The 12837-nt window shown below is 41.9% G+C and overlaps 1 protein-coding gene across 1 annotated transcript; it reads left to right on the top strand.

The window, feature by feature from the left end:
• Window positions 1–206: 206 nt before the first annotated feature.
• On the top strand, window positions 207–12573 carry BTNL2 (butyrophilin like 2). Its single transcript, XM_054493237.2, is given in 6 exon segments — window positions 207–285; window positions 2023–2370; window positions 4095–4376; window positions 5492–5512; window positions 10920–11267; window positions 12284–12573. Coding segments are annotated over 6 exon segments (1368 nt in total).
• Window positions 12574–12837: the final 264 nt, after the last annotated feature.

Below are 12837 nucleotides of genomic sequence, written 5' to 3'. Positions count from 1 at the left end.
ATTGTCTCACAATATAACACGTTAGGTAAAGGGCTGGATGTGACCAATAATTGCAGAGAAATGGAGCCAAGCCCATTTCATTGACTGTGCAGGGGTTGATGTGGATTCTCTGCTAAGACTGCATAACCAATGGAAGCCATGGAGTATGCCGGGTGTGTCACAGCCTCACTTAGGCGCAGGGTTTCCTTGTGTTTGTTCCAGGGAGAATGGTGGATTTTCCAGGGTACAGTCTGTCTGGTGCAGTTGCCTCCTTCCTATTCATCCTGCTGACAATGAAGCAGTCAGGTAGGATTCCCTTCTCCCTTTACTGTATAGTCTAATGTCCCAGTGAGCTAGTCTGGGTCCAAAGGTCTAGAACAACATCTAAGAGTGTAAGTCTGGGGCCAAGGCACCTGTATCCAAAAAGGAACTCCTCACTTTTGAGGAGCTCCTCCACTCCCAGCAGCTCCTCCACTCCTAACTGAGTCACCTTTGGAAAGTTACTTGAGCACCTCATACCTTAGTTCTTTCATCTTTTTAATGAGAATAACAGCAGTAACTACATTTCAGAGGCCAGCACAGGCTTTAGGATTAAATGAGACATTAAAAGCACTTGAATCAGTGGTTGTACCACGTTAAATTATTAATTCACTCTAGTACTTTGGGGTCAAGAAATGCAGCTGCTTCTTACCATAAATTAAGCTGCAATAAAAAAAAAAATACTTGGAAATAAGAAATTAGAAGACCTCCAAGAAATGGACTTGGAAATCTCACTAGCTGAATTTTGACAGTCAAAATGTTGCACCTTGAAAAATAATTATTTAAAAATTCAGTGTCAAACAAAAAAACAGTGTCAGAAGGAGATGTCAGAGCCCTAAGGAAAATGCAGCATGGAATGTGGGAAAAAACACTGGACAGAGCGTCAGAGGGCGCAGGCTCTGCCTCGGCACCGCAGAGCTAGTGTGTCTGCCTCGGCGCTGCAGTGCTGGTGTGATGTGATGAGGCTGCTGGCTTCTCCGCGCTTACGCTGCAGCTCCCTACCCTGTAACAGTCAATCTGAAGGAATGTCTTCAGTTCTAGCTTCATATTTAGACTTCATCAATGAAGAATACAAGCAGATCTCCACTTAGGCTCTTTAGCCACCTTTTGAGCAGCATCTATTTGATACCCAGCAGCAGCTAAGTAGGGTGAGGTTCTTCCTAGCAGGATTGGATCTGCACAGAGAAAGAGCAAATGGCCCCGAAGCATTTAGGATGAGAAAGAACATATCATACATGACATAAAATGATCAAATATAACATAAATAACTGTTAAACATCTCTTCAATTTGCAGATAACAAGGAAGAGATCAGACATGTCTTAGAATTTGTTTGGAAGACCCAAAAATCTCTAGACAAACCAGTGTCCTTAATCCAGCACAAAATGTGCTTGTGAAAACTGCATTGTACATAGTCCCAGTAATTGGCCTCCTGCCGACTCCAGACAAAAACAAACAAACAAAAAAAAAAACAAAAAACAGTTTCATATCTAAGAGAAGAGGAATCCTGAAAAGCTAAAAAAGCTAATAAATGGATTTATTACCTAAACTTTAGGAAAATAAAATGTTAATAACAAGAATAAGGTTTCCAATTTAAAAACTCAATTTACATGAGAATAAATGACTCAATTTACATGAGTAATAAATAATTTACTTGAGAATAAAAACAACCCAGGTATGGTGGTGTTAATATCTTAAAGATGAAGAAATAGGACTTCAAATCTCAAAATCTTACCAAGAGTAATAGATTTGCCACCAAATCACATAGCTGGTAGGTGACAGACAGCAACCTCACCCACATTTTTTAACTGCATTTGTTTTCAGTACACAAAATTGACTCTGTAACAAATAGATGTGCAAATCATCAGGCTGGATTTCTCTAAAGCATTAAACACATATCTCTCCCTCTTCTAGTTGCCTCCATTTTAACAGGCTGGACACCCCAAAGCATGCATATGATTTTCTGTTTGGCATTTCCTCTTTCCTCTTTTTCACTTATTTTATAGAAGACTTTAGAGTCACTGGACCTGCTCAACCTATCCTGGCCAGGGTTAGGGAAGATGCCCTGTTAACCTGCCAGCTGCTCCCCAAGAGGACCGCAATGCACATGGAGGTGAGGTGGTACCACTCAGAGCCCAGCACACCTGTGTTTGCGCACAGGGATGGAGTGGAGGTGACTGAGATGCAGATGGAGGAGTACAGAGGCCGGGTAGAGTGGATAGAGAATGACATTGCAAAAGGAAGTGTGGCACTGAAGATACACAACATCCAGCCCTCCAACAATGGACAATACTGGTGCCATTTCCAGGATGGGAACTATTGTGGAGAAACAAGCTTGCTGCTCAAAGTAGCAGGTGAATATCTGGGGAAAGACACAGGGTCTCAAGAGTCAGAGATATATTAATTTGTGGTAAGCTTTTTGACAGTTGAGGAATTCCTTCTGAATCATCAAGGTAATTCCTAATGCTTAGTCCTCTACCCTGATTGATTTAAAAATAAGTGGTTCTGGAGTCTTCAAAGCAAGCTTAGTGTTAAAATATTTTCCCAGATTTAATTTGCACAGTTTTGACTGTTCTTGTGGATTATTTGAAATCCATGACATGCAGTCTTTAGCAATTTTGCTGAGACACATATTTGTGCTACCTAAGGCTGGTGCGCAAGAGCAAACCAATTGCTGCGTGAGTGAACCCATCTGACGTCCCCGCATCTGTATCTCAGGGCATTGGTTGTTCTCTACCCAATCCCATCTATGCAGAAACTGAGACATGAAAATGTTCTTTCCTTGTGAAATGCCCTTAGTTAGAAAGCTAGCAACGAGACTGAAGAGGCTAAGAATGTTGTGCTTTGGAGATTGTCATATACTAGTGTTCAATGAATTGGGGACTCACAGATGCTTCTGACACACCCACTGTAAATGGGAAGGTTCTTCAGATTGCTGTTGTATTAGATAAGCAGGAAGGGGTAGGGAGGAAGGGGACAACTGAAGAATGGATCTGTCTTATGAAAAGTAAACTATCATATGATTCCCTGACAGGGCTAACTCCTCCATGCTCTAAAGAGAAAATCAAGTAAATCCAATTACTAAGGTAAATGGGGAAAATCGTTCTCTGGAGATGTTAATGTCTCCAGCTGATACTGCTTCCTCCTTTACTTCCCTGGGAGGCTGTTTCCTAATAACTTTTTTTTTCTTAACATCCATTACTGTTATTATGTTCAAGGTGATTCAAAATGGATAGAGGAATACATATATTTCTGACATGGGGGGACAGGGAATGTACTGATGTATTTCAATATCAGGAACATTTACAAATGAGTCATACATTTTCTAAGGCTCCAAGGGAAGGGGGCGGGTCTCTCCTTTACCAGCAAGTGATTAAAACAGAATTCCCATTTATGAAAAATATAGTCCCCTTAGTTTGGATTTGGGAGTTTCATGTTAAATAGAGAAAAAAAATTCATGACTTCATAAATTGTTCTAAACTAGGATTTCTCAAAACCATCTTACCCATTGAATAGAATGTTTAGCTACAAATAATTCCTCATGGAGATTCGCATTTAACATGCTCCCGTTTATCCACTTGCTTCCAAAGATCACAGCCACCAGCAAAAGATGCAGGAAGAACAGGCCCCAGAGGAGTGATTTCTGACTTTATGTTAAATATTCAGTCTAAATTGGAGTTCGAGACATCATCTAAAATGTCAATGTGCCCGATACAGATATTTTTAAGATGAAAAAGGCAGAGTTCATGGCACAGAGGAATTAAAGAATAAATTACACCACATCTCCGTCTGCAGTGCTAGAGGTGTTGCAAAATGTCATGATGTCCCCCTTCTCTGATTCCCCTTTCTGGATCTGGAGAAAAGTACCGGTCAGATGCTAAAATGTAAAGACCCAGACTGGGGAACAAAGAGAGTGTATCTGAACTCAGATTTGAATGGGGAGACTGAGGTCGACTTTCTGCTCCTCAGACTCCTGAACTCCAGCCATCTTCCTGTGAGCAACATCACTGGGCTCTCAGCCTCTGTGATTTCTGCCTCTGTGGGATCTGGGTGTCAGAGCTGTGGCTTCCCTCTGCAGGTCTGGGGTCTGCCCCTAACATCCACATGGAGGGACCTGGGGAAAGTGGAGTCCAGCTTGTGTGCACTACAAGGGGCTGGTTCCCAGAGCCCCAGGTGTATTGGGAAGACATCCAGGGAGAGAAGCTGCTGGCCGTGTCTGAGCGTCACATCCAAGATGAAGATGGCCTGTTCTATGTAGAAGCCACCCCTGTGGTCAGGAACGCTTCTGCAGAGTCTGTGTCCTGCTTCGTCCACAACCCTGTCCTCACTGAGGAGAAGGGGTCGGTCATCAGCCTCCCAGGTCAGTGCTCTGCCTCTAGGACCAACATGCTCAGATCAGCAGGAGAGGTCCCAGGGACTGCACCACAGCACCTCGTATTTTTATCAAGAGACATTATCTATCATATTGAAAGCTATAAAACATTTATGACTGGAAATATATGCACTACATTTTACTTGAATAGCTGTTATGGCGCTTCCGTTATTTTTGAGTTCTACCCTTCCTTCTGCATTGATTGTTTTTACTCACAAGTATTCATTGCATTGTAAAGAAAATAAAGCTATATTTCTTCAACTGAAATGTTTTCCTATGCTATCTTGTGCTGATTACTTCTAGAAATCTATCATATGAAGATAATCAGAGATGTAGACAACTATTTGCATAATAGAATATTAATTATGACCTTATTTATAAACAGCAGCAAAAACAACCAATCCCCCAATACAACAGTACAGTGTGGAATCTTGTCTTACTATACATTATAGCATTAATGAAAAAGGATATTTTTAAATAATTTTAATGGTTGAAAAATATCCTCATGATGCACTATTCAATGATAAACATGACATCTACCTATAAATTGACATTTCCAATCACATAAAAGTTATTGGCCTTAAATAACTTATAACTGCACTAAAACTTTCAGGATACCCTCCACATTTGGATATAAGTATACAGTTATTCCTATAAATGGATAGATTAAAAAAACTTTAAAGTTAATGTTATATTTTAATTTTAAATGAAGCTGATTATATATTACTTATAATTAGTCTCTCCACTTTGTAGTTATAGGTGGTACTGTTTATGTCCATATAATTTTGTACTTTTTGTGTATCTATAAAAGGAACATATGTTATTTTCATAGCTGATAGCTAAGTATTTATGCTGTAAATATCAGAAGAAACCAACAGAATCATGGGGAGATAGAAATGACAGCATTTTTGTTGTGCAGAGAAAAGGAAAAGCTGTATCATTGGGTAATCTGTGGGAAAGAATCAGTATTTTTCTGCATTTCATTTTTTTAATGAATTGAGCTTTCTTATATAATGTATAAATTGCTTTCTTTTTTAAAAAATAGTTTCTGTCCTTTCCCTTACACCAAATTCCTTAATATGTTATTCTTGTTCTTTTTCCAGAGAAACTCCAGACTGAGCTGGGTAAGTACGAGGTGCTGGCACACACCTGTGGAGGGAGCCTCTGCCCTCCCCAGCAGAGGGAGGGGAGCTACCACAAGACCATGTGACCCAGAGGAGAAACTGAGGCATGATTTTACCAGGTCTTATGTTCATTAAATACCAGATGAGACCAGCAAAGTAATGGCCTCATTCAACGAGGTTTCAGCTGTGTTACCTGACACTTTGGGGGCTCATGGAGATTCCAGTGAGCATCAGATGGACACCTATAGGGAGCATGGCATCATCTCTGCTCTATGTGTTGAGGGGAAAGGGAGCTGCCTCAGAGTGTGTGGGGGATGACAGCAGACAGCTGGCCGGGGCCTGGAGGCCCTTTGAAAACATTTCAAGTGTGAACAAGGGCAGCATCGTTATGACGACCTGGGTTGCACCCAGCACCTCCCTGCTCAACTCTGCTATGGGGTCCTGCACCTGCTCCTCACCCCAGTAGACCCCTAAGCTAATCACTATTGGGAGGGAGGTGTTACTTTCTGAGTGCAACCTGGGATCCTGTGAGTGTGGCAATTTTTTGTTTTTTTTTTTTTTTGAGACGGAGTCTCGCTCTGTCGCCCAGGCTGGAGTGCAGTGGCGCGATCTCGGCTCACTGCAAGCTCCGCCTCCCGGGTTCAGGCCGTTCTCCTGCCTCAGCCTCCCAAGTAGCTGAGACTACAGGTGCCCGCTACCACGCCCGGCAATTTTTTTTTTTTTTTTGTATTTTTTAGTAGAGGCAGGGCTTCACTGTGTTAGCCAGGATGGTCTCGATCTCCTGACCTCGTGATCCCCCCACCTCAGCCTCTCAAAGTGCTGGGATGACAGGCGTGAGCCACCATGTGGGGCCTTTTTTTGTTGTTTTTTTTGAGACGGAGTCTCGCTGTCGCCCAGGCTGGAGTGCAATGGCGCCATCTTGCCTCACCGCAACCTCAGTCTCCTGGATTCAAGCGATTCTCCTGCCTCAGCCTCCTGAGTAGCTGGGGCTACAGGCACGCACCACCCCACCCAGCTAATTTTTTTTTTTTTTTTTTAGTAGAGACGGGGTTTCACCATGTTGGCCAGGATGGTCTTAATCTCCTGACCTCGTGATCTGCCAGCCTCGGCCTCCCAAAGGGCTGGGATTACATGCATGAGCCACTGCACCCAGCCTAATTTTTGTTTTTTAAATCTTGGAGTTGGACTGAGGGTATTATTTTGCTGTACCTGAGATAAGTGGTTTAAAACATAACCAGCTGATGTCTGAGCCCCTTTGAGTTTCCCATTTACCTCCTTACTAGCTCCCTCCTTTGTATGGCCTCTTCTCTCAGCCGAAGGCAACCAGCCTGCCTCCCTGCCTAGGTGCATAGAACGTGGATCCCTTATGTCTTCTTTCCATCAATACCTTGCTCTCCATCAAGTCACCTGCTCCAGGAATGTGTGTCCATGTGTGTGCTTTAGGTGAGCTTAAGCACACCTTTCAGCCCACAAAAGAGTTTTTGAGGAAAATCAGGGTAACAAACACAACCCAATCTCTACTAGAGTCTACTATGGTACCTTCAACCCCATTAGGCCATAAACATAAAGGGAAGGGTCCCTGGAAGGCACAAAGTAACTCCACAATCTGAGGAGAGACACACACCTGTGTACCTTACCCTTCTGAGATCAGGAAGTCAAGCTAGTGTTTGGGGCAGGTTCACACAAGTCTGTCTCTCAAGAAGGTTTTAGGGGAAGAGTCACTCCTCTGAGTTCTCTGAGATCCACTGGAGACCCAGCACACAAAATACAACCCCATGTTCTGTTGTTCCTAAGTCATGGTGACCTTCCGGGGCCACAATTAACCAAGGTGGAAAGATGGAGCTTCCCTTTGCTTCCTGTCAGGTGGGAGAGGAGGGCTCTGGGCACGGAAGCTCTGCAGTTGCGCTCTGGTGATGGGACACCCAGCTCTCTATGGAAGTCCTAAGACTGAAATCGCTGCTCGTAGTCTTACAAAAAATGTTTTCCATTTATAAAAATAATCGTTTTTTAAAATATTAATTGTATGCCAGGCATGATGCTGAATGTGTTATGGGAATTATTTCATTTTTTCTTACAATAATTATAAAGTTTAATTGCTTTATCCTCATTTTACAGCTAAGAAACAATCTTAGAGACATACATGGTTTGCCAAAAATCATGAAGAAATGGTCATGTTTACCTTCTAATCTACATCTATCTAACTTAAGAGTGCAAGTCCTTAATTACTTATGCGTGACTTTGTCAGCTCATTCATCTCTATTTTTCTCATCTTTAAAGTGAACAGGTTGAATTTAATCTCTAATATAGTGTCCAGTTCTAAGAGATTAGATATAACTTAGCATATTTGAGAAATGAGATAGTGCATTAATTGAATATGCTGATCTAAAGAGGATTATGTGGTATGATGATGAGATTATCAGGTTTCAAGGAATCAGTGTATAATTCAGTGTACTTCACACTCCAGAAGGGATTTAATTTTTCAATGGATGTTCAGAAGGCATTTCAGAACATACATACAATAACCAAAACAAAACAAAGCAATACATTTCAGCACAAAATTGTCTGGAAGGCTGTGTACAAAACCATATAGAAAAAGGAGGTTAACTACTGCATGTTCACACTTAGAAGTGGGAGCTGATTGATGAGAACACATGGATGCATGGCAGGGAACAACACACACTGGACACCTGTTGGGGGATCGGGGGAGGGAGAGCATCAGGAAGAATAGTTAATGGATGCTGGACTTAACACCTGAGTGATGGGATGACCTGTGCAGTAAGCCACCATGGCACACGTTTACCTATGTAACAAACCTGCACATCCTGCACATGTACCCCGGAACTTAAAATTGAAAGAAAAAAAAAGTGGGTTAGGCATAGTGGCTCCCAAGGAGCTCGTATTCTAGTAGAACATCAATTATTAACAAACAGGGCTGAGTGATTTTTCTAGCACTTTAAACTTTAGTTTTACTTGGATTCTGGACAAAAGGAGTTTTGTCTGTATCTATAATGCATCAAATTAGTTGAATCTCCATACTTACATTTTGCTTCCTTCAGTCTCCATTGAAGTCAATTTTAGCTCTTAATTACCTATGTCAGGCAGGGCAAGCCAGTTTAAGATCTGATATGTGCCACAGGTCACGGACAGGGAATAAAATCCTCATATGGATAAAGGAGATAAGGAACAGTCTGTTTTATTAAGTAATTTACTGTAAGACATGTGGATGCAGAAACAGCCCCAAACTAATCCCTAGTCCATTTTTTCTGATTCTTGTCTTCAGACTTTAATAGATACATAGGAGAGGAAAATAATTTGTTTTAGGTAAAATTACAGGACAAAGCAAACAAATTGCTGGAAATAACTGGGAGTCCTATTACCTGGAATGGAAGGTAATAATCTGAAAATTCGAATTGTGTTGACAGTGACTTTCCTTTCTACAAAGGTAGCTGGCAGTTTTTGGCCAATGACATAATGGGATGTTAACGCCCTTGGCCAGTGACTCTATGCAGAGAACCTACAATTTTATGCTTGTGTTTCTATTATAAATGATCACACCTTATGCAAAACCATTCTTATCATTTAATAGAAAAGGATGACAGTTAATTTAGAATAGAGAAAAAATGGCATGGGCAGGGCCTGATGAGAATGGAAAATATAACATAGCTTGGGCTCAGGAAAGCCCTCAGAGAACATTTCCCCACTTTGCACAGTGGGAGAATTAGACCCCTTTTTTACATTCATCATTGTTCCACAATTTGTACTTTGCCGACTTCCCCAATTATTGATCTTAAAATGTTAATCTTAGTTTTCAAAATTATTTGAGGACATTCAATTGGTGTGTGTCTATAACTCCACCTATGTGGAACATTGGGGAAATAAAATATAGTGGCTGGATCAGACTTACAAGGTACTATAAAGACTACCTAGAGGAAAGCTTCTTCAAATATCATTACCAAAAGTCCACATGAGACACGTTTTTAAACCCCTCCCTATTACCACATCAGAGGGTGGGGATGGCTCCAACGCCTTCAAGTCTCACAGGTCTGTGCGCCTCTGCTCACACTGCGGGGTCTTCCAGGCACTTAATGCAAACTATTTTGTTCAACTCTGAAACATTATGATTTTGGTAGTTGTATAGCAAATTTATAGTTTAAGAAACTGAGGCATTAAGAAGTAGTTTAAGGCAGATTAAGAAGTAGTTTAAAATCATACAGAATCTAAGTGTTAGAAGAAAAACTTTAGACAGACTAAATTTAGCAGAGTCTAACTGAGCAAAGGATGACTCACAAACAAGGCATCCTTCAGAATCAGAACGGTTTCAGAGAAGTCAAAGCAGCAATTTGGTCAGACAGCATTTATGGACAGAAAATGGAAATGAGGTACAGAAAACAGAAGTGAGGTCAGAGACAGCTCTACTGGTTGCAGCCTGGCGTTTGCCGATTTGAACAGGGTTTCAACAGTTGGCTGCCTGCAACTAACAGAAGTGCAGCAGCTGCTACTCAGCTATTTATTACAAAAGTGTACTCCTAAGTTAGGCTTAGCTCCTAAGTTAGGCTTATTCATAAAATTATTTTTCAATTAAAATTCTCAGAATAAAATGAGCAATTTATAAATTTGGCCCCAGGATGCCTCTGTACCTGAGTGCTTATGTAACAAACTGCAACCTAAGTTAGGCTTTCAGTAGCTGATGTACTAAGTTAAATTGCAGTTTGTTACATAAGGAGTCAGGTACAGAGGCATCTGGGGCCAAATTTATAAACTGTTCACTTTATTCTGGGTGTTTTGTTTGTTTGTTTGCTTGTTTGTTTGTTTTTAGACAAAGTCTTGCTTTGTCACCCAGCCTGGAGTGCAATGGCATCATCTCGGCTCACTGCAACCTCTGCCTCCGAGGTTCAAGCAATTCTTCCACCTCAGCCTCCTGAGTAGCTGGGATTACAGGCACCCACCATCACGCCCAGCTAATTTTTGTATTTTTGTAGAGACGGGATTTCACCATGTTGGCCAGGCTGGTCTTGAACTCCTGACCTCTGGTGATCCACCCGCTTCGGCCTCCCAAAGTGCTGGGATTATAGATTTGAGCCACCATGCCCAGCCTATTCTGGGAGTTTTAATTGCAAAATTATTTTATTATTAGTCTGTAAACTGAAAAAAATACAGGTAGAAGCAGGTAGGGATTCAATTACTATTTTACTCAGACTGACACACATCATGGAATGATTACTCCTTAAAGAAGAGCAACCTCTATTCTGAGTCCATGAAACCCCCATCTCACCTAAGGATGACCCCGAGCCTCACAGCAACCCTGGGATGCTCATGGTTTCTGAACTCCAATGGAGCTGTTCTTAGAGATGACATTATTGGTTCCAGTTTGATTCTTTCATTGTGTTTTGTCCACTCTATTTAACAGCTTCTTTAAAAGTGATTGGACCTTCCTAGGCCATCCTTGTCAGAGTGGGAGAAGATATACAGCTAACCTGTTACCTGTCCCCCAAGGCGAATGCACAGAGCGTGGAGGTGAGGTGGGTCCGATCCCACTGTTACCCTGTCGTGCATGTGTATATGAATGGGGACCATGTGGCTGGAGAGCAGACGGCAGAGTACAGAGGGAGGCCTGTGCTGGTGAGTGACGCCATTGACGAGGGCAGACTGACCCTGCAGATACTCAGTGCCAGACCTTTGGACGACGGGCAGTACCGCTGCCTTTTTGAAAAAGATGATGTCTACCAGGAGGCCAGTTTGGATCTGAAGGTGGTAGGTAAGAATTCTAGACAGATATTTTGTGTTCAATACCTGCTCCTACCACTTTAATATGCTAGTTCCTGGACAATTTCTCTGACATTTGAAATTTTCTTAATGCTCATTCATCATCAAATTTATATCAAATCCTCCAGTGTGTGAAACTGTCATAGTTACTTAAAATCCACAAACTCAAATGGATGAAGTGTAATTATTTGGGCATAGAACTTGTATCTTCTCCAGTATCTTCAAAAATTGACCACATCTTTAAGGAAATTTGAGTATCTTACTACATATTTTACAAAAGACTCATTGTTTCACAGTGTGTTATTAGAATTCTGGGAAATGCAATAAAATTCTAGAAACTGTAATCATCTGAAGACTAAACTGGATCCAGTGTGTAAACCAAAATTATAAATATTGACAGCTTTGGCAGGGACAGGGGAGGAAAGATGAAATCACTCCCTGCAGCATCATTTCCCACTGTCCGTGTGTGTGAGAATTGAAACGTCCAAGGTTAGCAGATGCCATTGAGTACATAAGGCCCAAGTCTTGGATATGCTACGTGTTTCTCCCAATGGATTTTGATTCTAAATTAATAAACACATTTAGCCACGGGAGCGCATGTTGAGAAGTTTCATGAGCCTCGTATTTTCTGCCATTGGACGTAGATATTTATAAGATTTCAATTTTTGAGAATATCCTCCTACTCCCTATTTTAATCCTGTCCATGTGACCCACGCCCTGGCCAGAGTTATTTTGTTCTCAGGGACAGAATCAATGTTGGATTTGAACATTTACCTTACCTCTCAATCATCCCAGAATGATTTAGGAATACAAAGAATAAAAATAAGCAAACAAACAAAATAAGAAAATGCTCCAGCCAGCCTCATCCCTAAGTGGAGTGCAATCCCCCTTAAGCTTTTCTCCCTTCCCCAAGCCCTCCACATCCCCTTCTTTCCTCCCAGTGAAGCTGCTGCCCACTCATCCGCTTGAAAGGACTCCAGGCTTTGGTTCCTTTTTCTCTGTCCCCAGGTCTGGGTTCTTCCCCACTGATCACTGTGGAGGGACAAGAAGATGGAGAAATGCAGCTGATGTGCTCCTCAGATGGGTGGTTCCCACAGCCCCACGTGCAGTGGAGGGACATGGAAGGAAAGATGATACCATCATCTTCCGAGGCCCTGACTCAAGGCAGCCATGGGCTGTTCCACGTGGAGACATTGCTAAGGGTCACAGACATCTCCGCTGTGGATGTCACTTGTTCCATCAGCATCCCCTTTTTGGGCGAGGAGAAAATCACAACTTTTTCTCTCTCAGGTTGGTGATTCCTTTATGTTCCTTCAGGTTTGGAAAATAAATATGAAGACCAACTCAGACTTACTCATTGTGTTGCTCTTCTTCCTTTTTGATTTTTATTTGCTGCTCTCTGACGACGTCTCCTGCTGTCCTCTGCAAAACTGGTTTTCAGGACACCCAGGGATTCTACTCCTCTGAGATTCTCTCTGACACCCTGAACTAGTGCCCTGCAATGTATTCATCACGGGACACACACTAAATTCTTGTAAATGACCCTGTCTTCACTCTCTCTA

The sequence above is a fragment of the Pongo pygmaeus genome, chromosome 5, assembly GCF_028885625.2.
Source record: "Pongo pygmaeus isolate AG05252 chromosome 5, NHGRI_mPonPyg2-v2.0_pri, whole genome shotgun sequence".
Lineage (NCBI taxonomy): Eukaryota > Metazoa > Chordata > Mammalia > Primates > Hominidae > Pongo > Pongo pygmaeus.
The sequence above is the reverse complement of the archived record's forward strand: the minus strand, read 5'-3'. Positions and strand labels throughout refer to the sequence as shown.